Genomic DNA, 22,976 nt, shown 5'->3' on the forward strand with positions numbered 1-22,976 from the left:
TCTGGGGAGGCATAAATTAACGTGTCAGGACGAGCAAATAGGAGCACGCCGGTGTCTGCTGCTGCAAAGTTTACCCCTGCCCCATTTACCATAGCAGAAGCCTATTAACCGCTCGGAAAGAGAATATATTTATCAGAGCCCCCTCCATTATTAATCAGTGCAGAGTTAAAAGTGAATATGTATCAGAGGAGCTGAATAAGGTTGAAACACGGTCTGGATTCTGAGGGTCTCTCTGGGAGTATCAACAGTGCAGAGCCTTTTCAGACCAAATCTGAGCAGAAAGAAGTATGACTTTCATCTCCTCTGCTCCGCAGTCTCTACGGTTACAAGGCCTGTAATTATACATAGATTTGGGGAGGCGGGGTGATGGGGGTGGGTTGGTTATGTCCTAAAATGAAGGCTTTGGAGGAGATGACACAGTTTTAAAAAAGTTGAAGCTGCGTTGATATGCACAGCTCGCTATAGGAGTGTGATTCATGCCTTTCTGGCTGCGCTCTCTCTCAATTTTATCATGGTCTGAGTGATTATGGGGGTGCAGAGCCCTTCCATGCAAGCTCTCTATTTACTCTATTTATTCTATCTCTCTTTGCAGCCTGTGAGGTGGGTTTCTATAAGCCGGTGGCAGGCGATGGCCTGTGTGGTAAATGTCCTCAACACAGCCACTCAGAGACCAGAGCTGCCCTCTCCTGCCCCTGTGACTCCAACTACTATCGAGCGGCAGATGACCCAGCAGCAGCTCCATGCTCCCGTAAGCACAAACACACGGTACACAAGATCAGCTAATCCTATAAGCAAGAGCACACTCACACACATACAACACACAGCGTCTATGGAATGTTGGCCTGAACTTATCTATGCCTCAAAAATCCAATTTCCTTTCTAGACAGTGATCAAGCCTGTGAATGAACTCAAAACCTCCAACTTTCTTTTCTCCCCAGGCCCTCCGTCTGCTCCAGTAAGTGTCATCTCCTCAGTCAATGGGACATCTGTGAATTTAGAGTGGGATCGTCCTCTGGATACCGGAGGTCGCAGCGACCTGCAGTACAGCCTTTTGTGTCTGAAGTGCTCAGGGGAAGGAGGGCCCTGCGAGAACTGCGCATCCTCCCCGGGAGGCGTTAGTGGAGGGAAGACGGGGGCGAGTATTGGTGGCGGGGGAGGAGGATTGGTGGAGCGTTTGGGCAACGCAGCAGTTCGATTCGTTCCCCGCCAGACTGGATTGACAGAGCCCTGGGTGACGGTGCTCAACCTGGTGGCTCACACCAACTACTCCTTCCGCATCATGGCCATGAACGCAGTGACGCACCTCAGCAACGAGCCATCACTTTATGCCATGGTCAACATCACAACGAACCAGGCAGGTAGGGTTCGGAACATTAACGTACAATTTCTCATTATGGAGGCTTTGGTGTGTAGAACACACAGGCCTTTCCCACTGTGAAACTTAAAGGAACTGTTCACCCAAATATTAAAATACAGTCATTATCTACTCAGCCACATGCTGACGGAAAGTCAGAAGAAGTTTAGTTTTCCACAAAACATTTCTGAAGCTTCACTGAACAGTTTTGCAGCACTCTCCTTAATACTGAAGTAGATGGGGACATATTTTAAAATGTAAAAAAAAAACAACCAGAGTTGGAAAGGCCCAAGGCCAGAAATATATTTGAAAAGATATCATTTACACCCCCTTTTTTGAGCTGAAATTTTCTCTGCAACTGATAAGCCAAAAATGTTAAGGCACACCTCACTAGACAAGATCAATGACTCACAATTTCTGCTTACATATGCAGAAAGTAGCGTTGACCAGCTACCTAGAAAGCTTGCATCACACATAACAGATACTGCTCTTCCACCAAAATTAGGTTTTTAAAACACAGGTTTTTTCTAACGTGGATCAACCCACCAAAAATCACCTATTGACGCCATTCCCACTTCACGCAGGCAAGACAGCACGTCTGTGATTTTATTTGAAGCGTTACGTTGTACGTCACTGACGTCACTTTTAACGTCACTTTTAACGTCACGAATGTGCCAGAAAAAGTTGTGACAGAAGGGAAACAACAATTGACCCATTGTGAAAGAAGCACCTGTAAAACATTGACTAAATTATTTTGAGCGTCAAAACACCTGCGAAATAAAGAGAAGAGCCGCACAATTCAATAATTTTATCCTCCTTCAAGAAACTCAGGCACTAAACTGGAAGTTAGCCAGCTTGGTCAGCGAGCCAAACATTTTCACAGCCGGGAAGTCGTGCTTGTTTGGCTTCAAAACAACACTGAGCAGGGGCGCTGTTTGGCTCAGTTGGTAGAGCAGGCGTCCCATGTGCTGCAGCGGACCTGGGTTCGACTCCTGGCCTGGGTCCCTTTGCTGCATGTCACTCCCCCTCTCTCTCTCCTTGTTCTCAACTGTCCTATCAATAAAGCCAAAAGGCCAAAAAAATGCTTTAAAAAACACCACTGAGCAGCTTGTATATGAATAAACAAAGCTCCACCTCCAATGCTGTGACCAGTTATAAAACGTCTTCAATAGAAAGAGAAAGCCGCGCCGAGGTGATAAAAACCCGGGTCAACTGACTCTGCAGGGTTTGCATCACCTCGGCTCTGTAAATGCAGAGTGTACACATTCCCATAGCACACAAAAGCCTGATCTTAGCAGGTTTAAGTGGGACTTTTGACCGGTGGAAAAGGGATAAGAGCTCTGTGGAAGTTGCCGAAACAAGTGCCTCTTCCTGGATGAGGGAGAGAAGGAATGAGATGTGTTTGTTCTTCATTGTGGTATTCTGTATATCAGGGACCACCACAGACTAACACTGCAAGACCCAGAATGGTTGTGGCTAATCGCTTTTTGTCTGAATGCCTCCGTGCAGTCTGAGTGTGTATGGGTTTGGTTTTTATTTTATTACATTTTGGCGCAAGTCCTGGTCCTAACGTTACATTGGCATGGGGGAGAGTAGATAATGAATGTTCAACCATTTATTAACCAGAACATAACTTGTATACCCTGTCTTGGGTTCTACCACAACTAGTTTGAAGGGGTCAGCAGCGTTCCCCTTTTTAATGACGTGTATCTGGTTAACGGAGTAGAAATGCAAGGCAAAAGGTAGCACGAAAGCTGTATTGGTTTATAGGACTATGGGGAGCTCCAGGTTGGTTCTTGTACTGGCAAAAGTGTGAAGATAGGACCAGGGTTGAAGAGTAAATAATGTGGTCACTCTGCTGTTCATACCTGTGCTCAGACCCTTGAATCACTGTAATTCATCAATAAGAGGAGAAATGGCGCAAAAACTGACACAAATATAAGATAGGCTACCTTCGGACGTGTTGCAACCCATCGTTTTGAGTTTAAATCCAGATTCGGCCGTTCATCATACATCTTTCTCTTCACCTCCTGCTGTCTCACTCTGACTGTCAGATTTAGCAAAAGTGCCAAAACAACAATCTTTGAAAGAAATTTGAAAGTGCTGTCTCAACCACATTTTGTGCTGATAATGAAAAGCAGGTTTACAGCACTCGCGCTTTGTTTCCATAAGGACTAGTTGGAGTAGCTGCCGTTGTCAGCAAACAGTACTTGTTTCCAACTCCAACACCTCTGCACTCCATACCGACACTATAAACACAACAAATCATACAGACTTTATCTGCATCCCGGTTACTGTAGTAATCAGTTGAAATACTGTTTGACACTTACTCTTACATGCACTAAAGTTTGTTCAACTATTAAAAGTAGTATGAGGTATTTTTCCCATTATCTTATTTCTGGACTTCGGGTGCCACTCCTCATTCACTTTCATGTAGAAGAGATCCCAGCCATTTGAATACACTTTAGTGTGAACACAGCCAATAAATCAAAGGTTGATTGGCAGTTCAGTGTTGCAGTTCAATATTTTTGTCAATGACTCCCAATGTATCCTGCTGTCAAAGGCAGTTCCACCCATCGTGATTAACTCACCTGGAGTTTCCAATAGACTTTAGAGTACAGAAAAGACGGTAAGTCATTGAGATTGGACAGACAGGCCACTCTGACAGATTTTGGCAATGGTTGTCAAACTTTATACATCACAGGCACACGGCACAAGCGCCCTCTGGTCATCCTTGCTGAAACACAATATTAGCAGGCAGTTGTAAGCTTTATCTTCTGTGTTTTTTGGCTGCCAATCAGGGCACAAACAGCCCTGAGCCACTCGTATCTTGTTTCACTTTTTGTGGGTGTTTTCGTGACAAAATGTCGTTTTGGGACCCTTTGGGGATTCCTCCTCCTGAAAGATCTTGTAACGTGTAACCCCCTGTCACAGCACCGGTGGATGAGTGACCCAGAGAGGTGCATGTATCAGACATTAGCAGAGCTACTGTCAGTTAACAGTTTACAAGTGGAGTTGAGCTGGTCTTGTATGAACTGCAGTGGGAGACATAATAACACCTCACTCCATGCCATTCTATTGTTGCCAGTCATGTGGCGATTGGTGCAACCAAACTACACACCTGTTAACTGTTGGGCTGTTTGAGCGTCACTTGTAGCACTCTCCATTATCAAGGAATATGACTGGCTGTTTATGAGCTGGGGCGTACTTGTTATGTGCTTTCCATGGGTTTTGATTCAATGCATACAAGTGAAACTATCGAACGCTTTATCAAACAATTTCCTTAATGCCATCGATGATGTCTCTATCACTGATATTGCAATCGTTTTATTGGCCTGGCCTAGTGCAAACTATAACAATGTTAAGATTCCCAAGACACAAAAATATGTAATGTGAACAGCAGAGCAATCTGATGCCTTAGAGTGTCATATAGTGTGACCATGTTTTACCTGCAGGGAAAAAGTCAAAAAGTAAATTTGAACTCTTTTTCAAGACATTAACTTTAACCTGTCATCCAGCAGCTAATTTGTTATTATGATCTCACAAGTGTCTTCTGTCTATCCAGATTATAAAAATGTTTGCCCATGCCGAGACTTTTCCCCCCTCTTCTTCCATGTTGGAATGTATACTAAATCCTCAACATGTGCCGTGTCAGTGGATGGCAGAGTCATGGAAATACTGGACTGAAACGCTGGCTTTGCCTCCAGCAACATTTTCTTTCCAGACATTTCTGGGATCATAGAACTGCCTTTGATGTTCAAAAGTTCCCCTCTATTTGACCTTTGTGTGACAGTAATGTACAAAGTGCTGAGCTCAAAACCATCGCTACTGACTATGATGGCCTTCTGCTAGACTTCACTTTTGTGCCAATTGATTGCTCTTTTCATTTGTCTTTTTACTATATTTTCAGGTGTTTCACACTGATGTGAATGTGACTTTAATGTTAAGACTAAAGCTCCAGAGTTTTTTGCATGGAGCAGCACTGAAGAGACTGTCCTGAGTTAAAATGACAGTACTGAGCATGTGCTCCTTTTGGAAAATTATGAACTCAGTGTCTCAAAAGAAAAGTCAAAACAGCAGTGTGAAGTGTTAGTTAAGCACACTGCAATACACTGCAAAAACTTACCATCTGATCAAGAAATAATCTTATATTTAAAAAATATAGTTGCTCTTGTTTTAATTATAAATGAATCAACTAAGGGAAGTTCCTTTGACTTGATTCAAGTAAATGGCACTTGCCTTGTCTTGACAAGCATTTTGTCTTTATTTGCATCAACTTCACTGGATATAACTGACTGTCTGTAAAATGTCCACAGACTTATTTTAGGCAATGGTTTGTCCAGACAGAAACATCTATTTTTATGAATATTTCTTACTAATTGACATCCTTTTACATTTCGATTTAAATCTTTTCTGAATTGTTTTGTGAGGGACATAATATTAATATAGTTTCAAGTTTTAGTCTCATTCAAAAAAGTTATTTTGTTGCATTCCACTGAAACAGTTGTGTGTTAGATGGTTTAACATCCCATTCAGTCATAAGATGAATACAACCTTAGTCTAGAAATAATCATTAGACCAAACACCCTTCACTTGTATTGATAATGATAATAACAAAAGGCTCTAAAGTGTGTGAGTCTGTGAGGCTAACATGCTCACAGTGACAATGCTGATGTTTTGTATAATGTTCATCGAGTACACAGATAAGCATTCTAACATTTAGCTCATTCGTACTGAAAACTAAGTGCAATGAACTCTGATGGAGTTATAACAGTTCATCTTGAGAGGAACATGAATGTCTGAACCACATGTCGATACAGTACATATTGGGATATTTGACTGAATAAATGAGAACTTTAACCTGTTGGTGGCGTTAGAGGTATAGTCAGGGTCAATGAGTATCCTCCTCTGAGGCCCTTAAATGTCCGTACCTCATTAATATTAAGTATTTTGGTCTGTAATGAACTGTTGGACCCGTCAGTAGACGTGGATATTACCAAAGGCTGAGGATTTAAATTCTGCCGGGTATACTTGACTGTTTTAAGCTCCTATTTTGAGATGATTGTGCTAAAATTGAGAAAAGCAAAACAACTTGAATTAAGAATTCTTTGCTTATGCTTAGTGTATGTCACTTATCATTGTGAAGTAGCAAGTCTAGTTTCAAGTTAGTGCACCCTAAAACCAGCATTTTCTAATTATTTCAATCCCTGAACACTCATCAGAGCGTTCTAGACTGGAACCAACTTATTTAAGTTAAGTCAAAACAATCTTACTGCACTGGCAGATGATTCCACTCGTTTTTAGCCTGTATCTTTTCAAATCAAGCATTTATTTCAGTGTAGCACTGCACAAATCCTTGGAGAGGAGGTTCCTCGTTTCTGCCGACAGTTGGGTTTCTTTTGAACAGACCAAAGTCTGTCTCTGACCTTAACCAAGTGTTTACGCCTCAACATATCAGAGAAAAGTAATGCACACCAAGGGATTAATGAGGTGCTGATCACTGACAGCAGACTACAAAAGTCTTGAAGAGGGGTTAGAGCCAGAGTATATACCTCAACATAAACAAATATTAACCATATTGGTGGCAGTTCCTGTGTAAGACTTAATTGCAGTGTGTCAAAATTAGTAACTAATAAAATAAATTACATTTACTCGTGTTTTTAAGGGATAGTTAGTGTTTTTTGAAGTGGAGCCACATAAAGTTCATATCTATAGTCGGTCTGTTTCCTACCGTAATCACCGATCAGTGCAGCCTCAGTTTGGAGAAGCAGAGAGCCGCTCCAGCCCAGACGCTCAGCTTTGTACTGCAGTGAACGGAGTCCAGATGCAAAGTAAATTTTAAGCACCTAAAACAAGGCTTACCTAAAAACATCTGTATCAGTTCAAGTGTACGTTATATAGAGTAAATTCACACCGCTCTACATCGCCGTCAGACCGCCCTTTCTTTTGGCACTACATTTTCTCAACTGTACAACCTCAGTATCCCTACGCATTAGCGCAACTGGGCCTCGCACTGTATTTCGCCATTTGCAGATCACCTGTTAATACGTTAAGCTAATGCGTAGGGATACAGAGGTTCTACGGTTGAGAAAATGTAGTGCCAAAAGAAAGGGTGGTCTGACGCACACTTGACCTGATATAGATGTTTTTAGGTGAGCCTTGTTTTAGGTGCTTAAAATTCGCTTTGCATCTGTACTCTGTTCACCTGCAGTACAAAGCTGAGCGTCTGGGCTGGAGCGGCTCTCTGCTTCTCCAAACAGAGGCTGCGCTGATCGGCAATTACGGTAGGAAACAGATCGACTATAGATATGTACTTATGACCCCACTTCAAAAAACCCAAACTATCCCTTTAAGTTTTGAGGTACTTGCATGTGTCTCACGTATTTCCATTTTCTGTTACTTTATACTTTTACTTTTGCCACTACTTTAAGATCAACTATATTTATATGATAACTTTAGATTCTACTTATTTTGAAGATACAAATTACTAACACTTCATTAGAAGTGTATTTAAGTATAAATACATCAATTGGTTAGGCAATCTGACAAAAAAAAAGTCTTATGCAAAGAAAATAAAGAATTCTTAATATCAGATCCCATAATTAATCCATCCATAATCTCATTACTTTTAAGTAAATGGTGGTGATTGGTGGTCAGCTCAACATGTTGAACTGACAAAGCAGTAATCTCTCCTGTTTCTTGTGCAGCACCCTCCGAAGTGTTAGCGATTCGCCAGGAGAACACCAGTCAGAGCAGCGTGACTCTGCTGTGGCATGAACCCGACCAGCCCAACGGAGTAATCCTGGAGTACGACATCAAATACTATGAAAAGGTACTCAACTAACTGCGGCATGTGTAACACTCAACAAATGCACATAACAACCCATAACTGCAGTCATTTGTTTTGTGTCAACGTATTCTGTTTATTTTCTGAAAAGAACTAACACGAAACTATTTGGGCTCCTATGAGAGGAAGAGAAATGACAGAGTCTCAGCTCTACCTGAAGAACATAAGCTCATTGTCTTCAAAGGGCTGCGACTAAGCTGAGCCAAGATATTGTGAATGCAGAGGAGTGGTGCTTGGATAGACTCTGGATAACTTAATCCAAGAAAAAGATCCTGCTGGCAGCTCAGCTAATTGAAAGGAAATGGGGGTCGAGAGAGGGAGAGCACGAAGGAGGATGAGACGGTGTAGATTCCAACTTAGTGAAAGTGACAGTGACAGCAAGCGGCTGGCGGGCGCATAAGCCTCGCGACGAGCTAATTGCTGCAAGTGTGTGAATGTGCACACGCATGTGTGTTTGGGTAATTCAATGTATGTGCGTGCGTTGATAGAAATCAGCTAATTGCAGGGGGAGCCGCCAGGGAACAGGCGGTCTCATAGACAAACGAGCAGGATGGTGCGGGGATGCTGGAGGATTAGCTCGTCTCTTGTGCTGGTGTCTTAATCTGGGCTCGCTCAGGGGGTGAGACGCCTGTGGGGGATTTGAAGTGGACAAGTCAGCAATGTGCTTTCTTAAGGCTTCTATACTACTGTACGGAACAACAATGAGTCACAGCGAGGGTGGTGGCCGCTGCAGCAGCAGCACACTCGCTGAGGACGATGATGAAGACAAAAAAAGGCGCTTATTTCTGCACCTAGCACTTCTTCATAATTAGGCTCTAATCCTTTCTAAGGACACATGAATGATTCACTTATTCTGCTCTTTGGATGCTCCTTATACCGCTTATTATTGTTGAACTTATTTTACCTCCACCCGTATGAAGTAACTCTCAATTCAGTTTGCAAAAATGCTGCAGCAGGCTGATGATGATGAACTTTACTGTTAGCCGAGACTTCAGGGAAAAGTTCCTTTAAAACAATAAATGCATCCCCCTTTTAATAACCGTGTCCATAAAAAAGAAAACTTTCCATAGCAGAGGCGTAATAAGCCTGAGAATTTACATATGAACAAATGATCCATCATAAATGAATCTATTATCGAAAAGGAAACATGAAAATAAGACAAACACTCCTCAAAGTAGCTGTCATTATTCTGGCTGATAGAAGCAGATCAAAAGATTTTTGAGGTAATTACCTGCCAATTACATTTGACTGGCAGACAAGACTGTATTCATTATGATAATTTATCTAGCATGATAGTTCTGCTGTTTACCTCCTTGTTTCACGATATTGATGTAAAACTCTGGCGATAAATGGCAGGCACTGAAAAACTTGCTTTGAAAAATCACCTTTACACTAGAAGTATTTCAGCTGATAACATTGTTATCAGTGAAAGTGAATTTGGACTATTAACATACACAAAGAGCATGTTGAACATAAGGCAGAAGATTCTGTCTGTCCTTTATATAACAAATTATTCATGTTCCTGTTGAGGAACCGCTGTTATCTCCAAAATAAGAAAATAATAATGTGCAGCAGCTCCAAAGCTAAATGTTACATTATCTTAAATCACTAGCAGCCAAACGCTGTGGCTGATTCAAACCAAGAGCTAATACAAAAATGGAATGCTACTCAGGACTACTTTCAATGTTTGTTTGTATATTGAGCTAATGGGCCAAAGGAGATAAAAATGACTGAGTGGACTGTGGAGACTGTGTTGAGAAAATGTTTCTAATTAAATAGCGCGATGGGAATGTCTATTTTTGGCTAGTACAAAAAGTCATATACCAGAGGCCTGTGCTACAAAGCAGGATTTGTGGTTAGTGCGGTACATTCAGGGTTAACTCCTGGTTGCAAGGCCTAATCAAAAACTAAAATAATATAATAATTATAGTATATGTTTATCCTTTATTTATAGTCAGATAATGCACTAATGGTATGCAGTGATATTATGAGCCTGTTAACACATTTAGACAGTCATTTATAAAGGTGTCCTTAAGCATTTGGCACTATAGCTGTATATGTTTAGCCTGGTTTATGTGTTTAACTTATTTTTCTGTCCTTTATAAAATATTCCTCCCTGCGGCCAGTTGACTTGTCAGTGTGTGTGTGGTCTGCTTAGACCGCGTGATTCCGAATGTTAGGGTTGAAGCAAGAAAACAGAAAAGTGCTCAGCTTGCCTGATAGTGAAGGCCTCAGGTGAGCAGAGGTCAAGGTGGGGTGGAGGGAGGGGATGGTGAGGTGACAGATATCTGAACGCTAAAAGATACATTTATCTACATGGCCAGATACGAAATATTATTTGTGGTGATGTGTTGTTAAATACATCATTGATTATGTATCCAATCATAACATTTACGTAATTAATGGTTAAAGAGGCAGTAAAATTAATGCATTTATTCATTCATTTAAAGTAGGTTCAGTTTAAGGATATCCTGAAGTGTGCACTGCCACTACTGCAATTAGTACTGCATAATGCTGAGAAGTAATTAACTGCAGCAACACTGAACACACTCTGTATTCATCAAATTACATGACAGTGAAAAAAATGAAGATTCTCCAGAGGGATGCATGTTTGGACTTCTTCTGAAATAAATAATGTCCTGACAGCTCTGATGGAGCTCAGGACCCATCGAGAGAACTGCTGCTTTAATCCAAAGCATTTCACTTTTGTACTTGGAGTCAGTGTGTAACAGCTTGCCAATGATCTATAGGAAAACACAGAACATTAATTACTGTTAGATCCAGACTGATCCCGTCGCAGTGTCGGGAGATTTAAACAATTATTGAAGTGAACAATGCTGTGACACATGTTTAAAAAATGCATGGCGTTGTGCTCATCGTAGAGGCACAAACATCAGTCCTGCTGTGTAGTGATAAATGCAGGTATCGAGTCATTGTTGGCACCTCTCTCACCCGTCAGAGCATCAGTGTTGATATTTCTGCAAAATGATGAGTGACGTGGAGGACAGCATTAAAAAGACTCCTGATCCATGTTAAAATCTGTCTCACTGAAGCTATATTTATGTGTCAAGGAGGGGCTTTGTGGCTTGCAAGACAAAATGAATTGGGTGACACATGGCCTGAAAGCGGATATTGATGTATACAATATTGATATAAAGCAGTGGCCATTAATCTGCAACATTGAGATATTAAATGTGCAGCTGAGTGTAAACAGCACATTTTCTCTCAGTTGACAAATTTCAACACCCACCTTACCCTACACATTATGGAGCAGTACACTGTCACATGGTTTCTTAAAGGGGAATTCTGATATTTTTAACCTGGCACTATCTACATGTTCAGCTGTGTAAATGAGTCATATTTGCCAAATGTTTTGCAACCAGTCCAATATATCACCTCACCTGGCAGCCGCAACATGGCTGCAATGTACTCCTGAGTAGCAGCTCCGACCGTCAAAGTTACGTCCACTGAAGCTTATTTTTTGCCTAATCTGGATCGTCATAATCAGTTAAATAGTCAGCCATGACATTGGAAATAATTTCGGGCTGGCATTTCCTCAAGGTAAACTACAAACTCCTGTCTCCAACTATGATTCACATCGCCACCGTTGTCTTCATGCAACAACTCACCTCTCTTGAGATTTCAGAGCGAGACTTGTGTATGTGGTTACAAAAAGGTCTCTCTTTGTAGCGGTTGTTCCCATAATGCTGTTGAAAACACTTCAATGTCGGGCTGTTGGTGACAAAACCAAGCACCTTTAGTGGATGTAACGTTGTTGGTCTGAGTTGCCCCAAAGGATTACATTGCAGCCATTGTAGCAGTGTTTTACGGCTGCCAGCTGATGTGATCTACTGGACTGATACCCAAACTTTTAGTATTTACGAATCATTTACACACCAAAACATATAGGACCAAGGCTTAAACATAGTCGAATTTCATTTAAAGCCACTATGATCAATATTTTAAAAAAGGCAACATGTGTGAAAACAATGCGACACTGTGACTCAAGGGTCTCTTGATAACCAATAATAATCGTCTTAATCTGCAGCTCCACCCGGCTTTCCAGGCGTTTCCGTTTACTGTTTATCTGTGCAGCTGCAACTTTACTGTTTTGGTTCACTCTCACCGCTGTCATAGCATCATTTTTTGTGGAAAAAAACTCATTGTACACTACCTGCTCAGCACCAAACAGCAGATAGAGATTGGCTGGTCAACACCATGGAGCATTTAGTAGTTATTAGTAAGGTATTTCCTTCAGGAATTGGTCAAGTCCAAATTGGACTTACATTCAGCAACAATACAGAGATACAGCTCCAAATGAATGATAATGTCTGTCAACGCTGGGTGAGTACATAAGCAACATTTTCTGCTGTCTGGCAAAAGATACAGAAGTGTCCACTGAAGCACCCCCAGACTACAGAGTTTGTATAGCATATATAGTTTTTGCTGACCAAAATGAACATTTCCTGAAACCCTGTCTTTGAATGTGGCCTTCTTTCACAGGATAATGAGGAGCATAGTTACTCTACTCTGAAGTCTAAAAATACCAGCGCCCGAGTGTCTGGGCTGAAGCCAGGCACCAAGTACATCTTTCAGGTCCGAGCCCGAACGTCAGCAGGCTGTGGACGATTCAGCCAGAACGTGGAGATCCAGACCGGGAAAGCAGGTGTGTGTGTGTGTGTGTGTGTGTGTGTGTGTGTGTGTGTGGCTAAAAACTGAGAAACATAAAGAAGTCACACTATATCATTAAAATGTTGCTCAAAGCCCCCTGCCTCCCCCTATCCACAGGAAGCCCTTAACACTTGTATGTTGTTTAATACAGTGGAACAATCCAGTCTGGTAATAAAACAGCTTGTTGTGTTAAAAGTTTTGGCCCTGAAAGCCCAGTCTGCATGGTCCAGGGCAAAAAAAAGACTTGGGTGTCAGTGAAGCTGGTAACCGCCTCAGTCCATCCCCATGTTCCATTGATCTGTGCTTTGTTAGAGGGTCCACACCATCAGCAGTACTGTAGTCTATCCCAGCTTCAAACAGCTGCACAGGGTGGGATACAAGTCTTCATGGGTCTGTCCACCTGAGGCAACTACAACACTGGAAGCTACCTTTTATTAGAACATTTTTCTCTCCTAATAGGGGATTTGGCAGAGAAGGTGCAGAGCAGACTCTAGGTCTGCAAAGCTAAACCTCCTGCCTGGTTAGAGTCCCAGTGCTGTTTCATTGACTAATAGTCTCCCTTCATTCTGCTGCTCACTGGACCCTGACCCTCCTCCTGGTGATACTGATTCATTTTCAGACTCTGAAAACAAGAGGACTGCACAGATCCGACTAGCCTACATGCTGAGTAATCAATAAGTCCTAAACTTTTTATTTCATCGTGTCTGTTAGCCAGCTGCAAACAATGTTTTAGTTTATCAGTGTTGGGTTAGATTAGGTGTAACCTGACAATCAAATGATGTTATTCGTTTTTATTGGACCCAGTAGGGATAGGGATATTCTGTGTGATGGACAAAGCTGTCGTTTTAACATGGTGCAGAAAATTGTGAATAATTTTCTCATGCATGGTAAGCCATTGTACAAGCAGATACACTATATACAATTACATTACCTTTTCTTGTGCCTAAATGAAAATTTTTAAAAAGGTAACTATTATAGCCCTTTGGAGAAGTTATATGGTTATTAAGCCTTGTAGAAACGTATGATGTGATAACTGCAATAACTGTACAAACTACATATGTAAAAGTGCATTATAAAAAACTTTTGAAAAATGATAATGACGTATCTGCTTATAACTTAATGGAAAAGTATATAATTTAATACTTTTTTTTTGCCTGTAATAAGCAGATATTAGTATCCTCACTAAACCTATTTTTACATCACCAGATGTTCACAGGGCATCATCCCTCACTGGCTTCCCTATCACCTACAGTGTCACTTTTGCTGCTTATAATGTCGAGCCAAGCTGGATACTCTGCTTCTAGGAATTAAACCCCGGACTTGAGCAGTGCTGGCCCACAAGGGAACGGCCACTCCTTTAGGTGTACAAACCCATGTTGAAGAGTGTGTTAGGGTTAAAGCACTTGTGGATTCAATTGCAAAGAAATCATTTTTATTACTATACCTTATATTTTTTTTATTTCTTAAGAAGTGACACAGAAATCATATTTTCACCTACAAGCACCAATGTAATAACTGTATCATGTTATTGACATGTTTTGATGTGCGTACAATAGCAGATGCATTGTAAAGTAGGTGAGAACTTGCCAAAGTTCAAGGTCAACATCTGGACCGAATAGTAAGTGAATCCAGCCCTTGCCTACACCTTGTGTTATGAAGGCTATAATACATTATGAAGTGTGATCAATATATTCTATTGATCAATAAATTATTAAGTGGAATACACAGCTGAATATGATAATCAACAATCCTGTCCAGAAGGATGTGGTTTTAAATGTTATGGGGTCATTGCAGATCTGGACCCATGAGCTTGAATAAAAATCAGATGCTGACCTTATAACATTTGTATTTTAAGGTAGGGGCTCAATCACAAGTCTGGGACAGCATTCAATCTTTCAAACCAGGTGACAACATTAGCTGAATATTTTCCACCCATAATGCCATGAACAAACTTTAAACACAAACAGGAGGTAATTAGAAAACTGCTGAGCTCTTTAATGAAGCTCCATATTCTTGATTATCTTGTTTGACCAAGAACACGCTACCTGCCGTCTGTGTTTACCAGAGTGTGTTGGCGTGTGTGTCGGTGTAATCTGTCAACTCTCGCCTGTCAGTGGTGCTTTTCTGTCAGCTAACACAGTGTGTTTGTGTGTGTTTTCAGCTCCTCTGCGCTACAGCACCATGACCATCATTTGGATCTGCATGGCCCTACTGTCCGGCCTCGTCACCTTTGTGGCCATCATCATCTGCAGGAAACGGCAAGGCTACACTTTACCACACTACCCATCGCTGCTGTGTGTGGAACACTTTCTTACACTACTACCGTGCCTCTCTCTGTGTAATGTTGCTTGTGATCAAAACCCAATGTGCACTGTTCTCTCCCTGCTTTTTCCACATGTAGTATTGGCTGCAAGTAAAATGAAAAAAAAGGGTTCTAATCTGAGTAAAAACCTTAATATATGCTCCGAAATATTGGGGAAGGATCTAATTTAAGCCTGTGTTTGGTAAGCTAAAATACCTGTAGTGACCTTGTCGTGATGAAACGTTCACAATGTCATAACATTCAAATAATCTGCATGCTTTTTCTCTCAGTAAAACGGGCGATGAGAAGAGTTTTGAAAGCTAATGCCTTAGCTTCTCTCATCTCCTCAACCCTCTGTGTCTTCTCACTGTCTTATTTAGCTGATTTCCTAACTTGTAATTTCCACCTCATCGTGGATTTAATTATGTTGATTCATGTCCAGTAGCGTGCAAGCCAAACGTTCCCACTTATCCCATCAGCCCCCCTTCCTCCCTTTTGATGTGTTCAACTTACATCTCTGTAGCACTGCACATAATAATTAATTTCATTGCACTTGATTAATTCATACTTGAATGCATACTAAGTTTTTTAATTTCCATTCTGTTTGAGGAGGAAAAAAAATCACTGGGGGATTTAAAAGATGTTATCCAGGCAAAATCATGTTGTCGTGACTGCAGTCCAGTAATGCTACTGAGATGGAAGATGGACAATGTGTTTAAAATGCTCCTTTTTAAGGGCTGCACAAAAAATGAGATGGGCCACTGGCCAACCAAGGAACACCACAGGGGTAGTTTTACTGTTTTACTATACTCTTCAACATAAAATACATTAAAATGGAATGTTTTGAGAAAAGAATCTGACTGTTGGGGACAATTGTTACATTTAGCAATATAATGGAAGACAGCATGAGGGTGTTAAGCAACTTTTTTGTAGTAGTGTAGCTTGCTGCTTTCAACAAAAATGGTACACTCCAACAAATAATTGCCTATATTTACTTAAAATAGTAATTTAAAGTATTTTGATTACAAGTTAATAAGTTTGCTTGCATTCAAGTTACAATTCTTTTACCTATATTAAACGTGAAGAGTCACATTTAAAGTAAAGGTTTTCCGTCATGTTGAGTCAATGTGTAGATAAGTAGATATGTGATTTATTACATGAGACAGAATAACCAATTAGAAATGCATTGCGTGTATGTATGATATTTGAATATTAACAGTTGAAAACATATTATGTTAATGTAGAAGTTCCACTTAATCGTATGTGTAATTATTGAATAAACACATGAGCTTTATGTATCAGTATACATTAAATTAATTTAATCAGACTTTATATAAGTTATAAGGAAAATTGACCCAACATAATGGATTAATTTTGACACTTCACACTGAACCACTCACTATGTTAAGGTAGGGAAGGTGATCCTGGAGAAAGGTAGTTGATTGTTAAGCCTCATTCTCAGGTCGTCAAATACTGATGCATCTGTATTGAGTGTAGTGTTTCTGTAACTTTTGTTTATACACATCAAAACCAACTACCTAAAAAACTGCTTGACTACAGCTGACTATACGAATTACTGCCCGATGCTAAAGACACCTGAAAGCCACAGATATGTTAGTGGCAGGCTGCCACTTTTTAGTGTGTATGTGTCAACATGGCATTAAATCCTTTTGCCATGTCTTAAATGTCCTCCTGAGATGTGTGTATTGTGCGTTTTTAACTTGATTATTGATGTTAATTAGTGTTACTTGAAAAATGGAAGCATACCCATAGAGAAATGCTTATTCTGAATGGAACCTAATGATAATTTGAAGCGTCGGTTCACACAAATCATGCTCCCCCGCAATATAAGGAGGGAAAACATTTCCCATTTACTTCTAATGTAAAAATCTAATTCAACAGTCTGCTCGATGAACTGGGGTGACAGCAGTAATGCGGGTGAACTCACCCTTTAAGCATTTCTGTCTTGACCCGTTTCCTCGTCTGCCATGTTGCCAGTAGAAAACCTCATTAACAGGAAGAACAGGTTGACTGGTTGTTCTTTATAAATAACAGAGTATCACTAAGTGATGAATAGCTCTGTTAAAGTGAATAATTCATTATGAACAATTATAGATTTATTAATTATGAGCTGTGGTTACAGTTTGAGAGAACAAATGTCCTGTATTCATCCCACCATATGTTTATGTGTGTGCACATGTGTGTGTGTTTGGATGACTGTGTGTCTGTCTGTCCTTTTGTGTGTGTGGTTTGTATAGACACTGTGGCTACAGCAAGGCCTTCCAGGACTCCGATGAGGAGAAGATGCATTACCAGAACGGTCACGGTATGTTTGGTCCATTCCTCAATTATTACCAATAATAGATTTGATCGCATTCCTTGAAGAGGTCGCATTTTCATCCCCGTGTAATAAAGTTCATCCTGAGAGCAAACAATTTTCATCCTGCTCTGAGTGATTACAGCAGCACACAGCCCGGAAAGCTGTTTATTCTCTCCCTCTGTCTGTCTGCTTCACTCTCCGACTCATTTCTCGCCTTTCATCAAGTTTTCCTTGCACACACCGGCGACAGCGGCTCAGATGTGATGTTGCTCTCATTCTGCGATATGTGACCAAATGCTAATGTTGTTTATCTTAGTGTCATTCCCCGACGCGAGGTTCTATATCGACCCACACACGTACGAGGACCCCTGCCAGGCGGTGCACGAGTTTGCCCGAGAAATTGAAGCTTCCAGGATCAAAATAGAGAAAATCATTGGTTCAGGTAAAACCATGAACTTGTGTGTGCTCACATACACACACGCATGCACACGCACGCCCACACACACACACACACACACACAGAGAGTCAGAATCATTGGCTGAGCTAACTTAAAATCATTGGCCAGTGTAAAGGCTGTGGTGTGCAGCAGAGAGGAGGATGGCGGAGCGGAATCAGAGCGTTGCGTGGGACTGTCAATCAAAGCACCTCCGACAGGCAGGGAATACTAACACTGTGTCCGCTCCACAATACATCGGGCTAGATATGACTCCTGCACACAGACACACACACCCACACACAGAAATATAAAGTATAGGACAGAGGAAGATAAATAACAGCAATCACGCAAGATAAGAAATAATGAGAAAGAGGCCGATGGATGATTAGCTCACTTCTAGTTTTTCACACGCATGTAGACAGACAGCCTATAAGTGGATTTGTTTCTCTTATCTAAGCGAGCAAATTAACTTGTGACACATTCTCATTTATAAACGTGGCTTAAAAGGGGGTGGTGCTGCAGCTAAGCATAGTCAGTACATGTTGATTCAAATTCAGAGTTGAATGTATTTAGTGCTGAACTGCGTATGTGTCCAGGGGAGTTTGGTGAAGTTTGTTATGGACGCATGAGACTCCCGGGGAAGAGAGACATCCCAGTAGCCCTGAAGACCCTGAAGGCAGGATACACAGAGAAGCAGAAGAAGGACTTCCTGTCTGAGGCGTCCATCATGGCTCAGTTTGACCACCCCAACGTCATCCGCCTGGAGGGAGTGGTAACCCACAGTACGCGGACACTTAAACTCTATGTTTGTGTGAAGATGTGGTCAGAATTTTTGACTGTTGAATCAGAGGATAATAATTAACAGTAAACACTGTCAGGCACATGTCCTGCGCTTCATCTGCTTTATGTGTAGTGTCATGTAAGCTATAGACAGCTTGTATAAAAGTGTTTAGTCAGAGTAAAAGATTCTTCAAGTACCTCTCTGCTCATGAAGAAACAGGAAAAGAATTAGGAGAATGGCATTTCAATGGAGCTCAAATCTCAAGGGACTTTTTTGAGTTGTCATCATTTTTACTGGCAGGGTTTAAGTAAAATGAGGTAATAGAGTCTTTACTGGTGTGGTCAAACTGTCAATAATTACATTACACCAGTGTGTAAATTTGTCTTCATGCTTATCCTTACCATAACAACAATTTAAAGGGTCCGTTCATGCAGATGATTTAAATATTTTACACACAGTCTCAAGGAAGTGTTTCTGAGCCCATGTAAAAATGCCCTTTATGTAGTCATGTTTTTCACAAAGTGATGAACCTTGCCCCATCCTTGCTTGCGAACTACTGAGTCTTTCACGGATGCCCCTATCATGATACAATCACGATACTATCTTCTGTTCATCCATAGAATGTTCCAAACAGGTCTTTTTGCAGGATTACACAATTTTGCCAGTCTTTTTTAGCCTCTCTCACAACTTGTCTGAAATGTGTTGCTGTTGTCCAATTCACAACAAGCACGTTTTTATAAAAATCAATGAAGCTGATGAGATAAATATATTGTCTCTGAACCGTTTTCGATTGAGCACATGTCAGAGAAGATACCAAATCATCACATCCGGTTGTATTTCTTTTTTGCATAGCCTCACAACTTCAATCGGGGAATCAGGGTTGTAGTGAGAAACCTAACAGCAGCATCTTTTATCTTTCGTGTTATATTGTGCCCCTGTACAATAGTAGGGCAAATTATTGAACAAAACTGACTGAGTAAAATTATGGTTGAGTGGCAGAAACACTGTTGTTTTCCAAATTCTATGTGGAGATCTATAACTACAATTCACAACTTATTGAAATGATTTACCCCTGTGAGCAGCAGCAGCACACTAACAAGAGAATTGTTTGCATGCATGTCACATGTTGTAGATATGCAGTTCAACTTGGGAAGTGTTATGCAGGTCTCTGTTTGTTTCCACAGGCAAACCAGTGATGATCATCACAGAGTACATGGAGAACGGCTCTCTGGACTCTTTCCTCAGGGTTGGTATTTAAGCTTTTGGTTAAAGGTTTTTCTAGGCAGTGAAGGTACCTGTTGCTTTATCTGAGTCAGTTTGTTTCTTATTGTCTGCTGTTAATGAGTAAGTGGGGAACTTTTTCCTCTCTGATAAAGCAGAAATAGACGATAACCTTTCAACTTTCCCCCCTCCTAACTTTTCCCTGGTGTATTACGCGCATCTGTCGCAAGAACGGCGTTAGCGACATGACTACGGCAAATGGCCTAGCTACTGTCCATAGGGAAAAGCAACTGTAAGAATCTATATTTGACCTGATGCCAGTGCTATAAAAAAGGTAGAGTAAAACACCCAGATGTATTACTCATTGTATTAATTGCATTAATCAGTAGGCAGGTTTGGTTGCTTACTGATCAACTAAAAAGAATGTTGGTTTTGAACCGTCCTCTGTCCTAGTGGTAAGGTCCAAACACCTATCAACAGGGGAACAGATTTTGAAAAGACACAGGAGGGTTCTCTATGGAGTGAATGCCCGTCCGTTCACTCTTGTTTTACCTTGGTTTCTATCACTCTTCCTCTTCATCGTCTTTGCCGTACATCCATCAGTTTCCACTGATAAATTAAAGCAAAAAGGGAAGTTAAACTATAACGCCTATCGCTACTCATCATCCATGTCCAGAGAAAACACGGTTCCTCAAAGTTGTCAACTTCTTCAAACTCTCAAAAAGCTTTGATTTAGGATTAATGCTTTGTTTGATGATAATTTTCTCAACACATCAAGGAGAATTCTTAAACTCGTGTAAAAATGTATAATCCCTTGGCGATACATGGTTTCCACGGGAGAGCGACTTCACTTCTTGTCTATCAGAGTATTGTTACCAGGAGAAAGGCAGCAGTGGTTTAGAGCTGCCAATATGAAAGTTTTCTATAACGAGATATAAGTTGATTTAACATTGTATTACAGCTACAATGTCAAACAGCTCCAGTATTTGCTTATATAAAAATACTGTGGATTATTACTTGAAAGCAAATCCCTGTCATGTTTTATTCTCTTATCTTTACTCTCTTCTCTATCTTGATTAAAATCTCTTCTGTTATCACCCTTCCCATCTTCTCCTCTGCTATACCATCACGGTTTTTTGATCTTCCCTCAAAACTCTCTCTCTGCCTCCTCCTTCTTCTTCATCTTTCTTTACCTTTACTTTTCTGCCTCCATGTAGAGACACGACGGCCAGTTCACCATCATCCAGCTGGTCGGGTTGCTGCGCGGCATTGCAGCTGGGATGACCTATCTTTCTGACCTGGGCTACATCCACAGAGACCTGGCTGCCCGCAACATCCTGGTCAACAGCAACCTGGTGTGTAAGGTGTCTGACTTCGGTCTGTCCCGAGTGCTGGAGGATGACCCTGACGCTGCATATACCACCAGTGTGAGTTTTCACATTGAGGCAAGCATTAGTACAGTGCACACACACACACACACACACACACACACACATAGAGTTCTTTAAAAGACATGGTTGATGCCAGTGAGCAGCAATCATGTGAAATGGGACTGAAAAGGCTTACTACCATTTAAAATAAGCACCAGCCTAAAAGGAATAAATGTCTCCATTTATAGTAATGAACCTTCATGTTAACTTACATCAGAATGATCACAATGTGTTTCATGCAGGTTTTTAATGATCACTCCAAGAACCTAATAATGCACATCTGTAAAAATGGGGGACACAGACTCAAGGCAGTAAGACCAGTGGAATTAAATGCAGCAGAGGCTGACATAACCTGACTTTAAGCCCTTAGTATGAGAGAAAGCATCATAATCCTGGATGCTACATTTCCAAAAATACCAATACCAATAGCAAACAAGCGAGCACAAGGGAGACACCATTGTGACTATGTCTCTCCAGATACTAATTTGGATACCTAACCTTTGGGTATCTGCAAACACCCTTTTGATACTTTGGTCTCTTACCTCAATTTAAAGGGGCACTCCTCAGCAGGGTACAGGTATTGTATTTTTTTAGGCACATCCAAAACAGATGCTAGAGGGGTAGGTGAAGCGTCGTCATAGTTTGAAGTTTAAGGCCACAGACCAAGCTGCCATGTTTGATAAGATGGGAGTGAGGAAGTGTTGACCAGGCAAAGTGGCTGCCTTAAGCAGCAAGTTTCAAATGTTGAACTTCAGACCCCACAAATCGTTTAAGATCAGAGATCTCACAGATCTTCAAAAGGACCAGCTTTAGCTCTCTGTCATCACAGTCATCAGACTGCCTTCAGGCACACTTCTTTCCATTTCTTTTTTTATTTAACTGACGAATATTTGTATTATTCTTATATAACCTTTAGAAATTAGTTAGCTCCACATAAATCTGGCTAAGAAAGTATAATCAAGACAAATACAACTCTACTAAAGCAATACAAATAGAATCAAAGTCACACGAAAGCGACAGCAAAGTAAAATCATCTTTGTAAGTGCTTCAGTAGAGAGCGGCCCCATATTAAACCTGCAGTCTGATGGGAACAATGTACTAAGTCCTAAGTAGAAAGAAAAAAAAAAAAAAAAGGCCAAGGCAGCTGCTTCCAGAGTCTGATGCTATCAGCTTACAGCACACAGATGGAAATCAGCATCTGACACATTTGTCTGTTACAGCCTGTTAAAGCACAGCAATCAGATTACAGACAGCAAGGTCATTATGTGCGGCATCACTCAGAGACACTCTGAAGGGGAAAAGGATCGTAGTTGATGATATTACAGACACTATAGCATCGTTACAGCACATCTTGAGTTAATGTCAGATAATGGCTGAAGATTAATACAGTTCACATCCCAATAAAGTGGATAAAGCTTCCCAATGTATGAAAAATGACAGCAAAGTCACTTTGAAGAACCTGAAAGTATTGTGATCACGAGTAGAGGAGAGAGAATCCCAGTGGGTCATTTTGCCGGTTTTAATGTTTAGCAGGATGTCAGGTATCTATAATGGACGGCTTTTTAACAGTGACCTTCAAATGTTTAAAATAACGCACAGGGAGTGCTCTGTTT

General features: G+C 40.9%; 1 protein-coding gene across 5 annotated transcripts in view; it reads left to right on the plus strand.

Moving 5' to 3' along the window:
* The window catches only part of epha8 (eph receptor A8), a 125,838-nt gene that overhangs the window by 94,393 nt on the left and 8,469 nt on the right, over positions 1–22,976 (plus strand). Inside the window, exons 7-16 of one of the 5 annotated variants that reach the window (XM_030420554.1) lie at positions 593–748; positions 939–1,358; positions 8,062–8,186; positions 12,705–12,867; positions 15,034–15,208; positions 17,433–17,500; positions 17,811–17,936; positions 18,528–18,713; positions 19,897–19,958; positions 21,151–21,360. In XM_030420554.1, the coding sequence (XP_030276414.1) occupies positions 593–748; positions 939–1,358; positions 8,062–8,186; positions 12,705–12,867; positions 15,034–15,208; positions 17,433–17,500; positions 17,811–17,936; positions 18,528–18,713; positions 19,897–19,958; positions 21,151–21,360 (1,691 nt within the window). Of the gene's footprint in view, positions 1–592; positions 749–938; positions 1,359–8,061; positions 8,187–12,704; positions 12,868–15,033; positions 15,209–17,432; positions 17,501–17,810; positions 17,937–18,527; positions 18,714–19,896; positions 19,959–21,150; positions 21,379–22,976 lie in introns of all 5 variants that reach the window. The other 4 variants (XM_030420550.1, XM_030420551.1, XM_030420552.1 and 1 more) reach the window with 4 other exon arrangements.

The sequence above is a fragment of the Sparus aurata genome, chromosome 6 (assembly GCF_900880675.1).
Source record: "Sparus aurata chromosome 6, fSpaAur1.1, whole genome shotgun sequence".
NCBI lineage: Eukaryota > Metazoa > Chordata > Actinopteri > Spariformes > Sparidae > Sparus > Sparus aurata.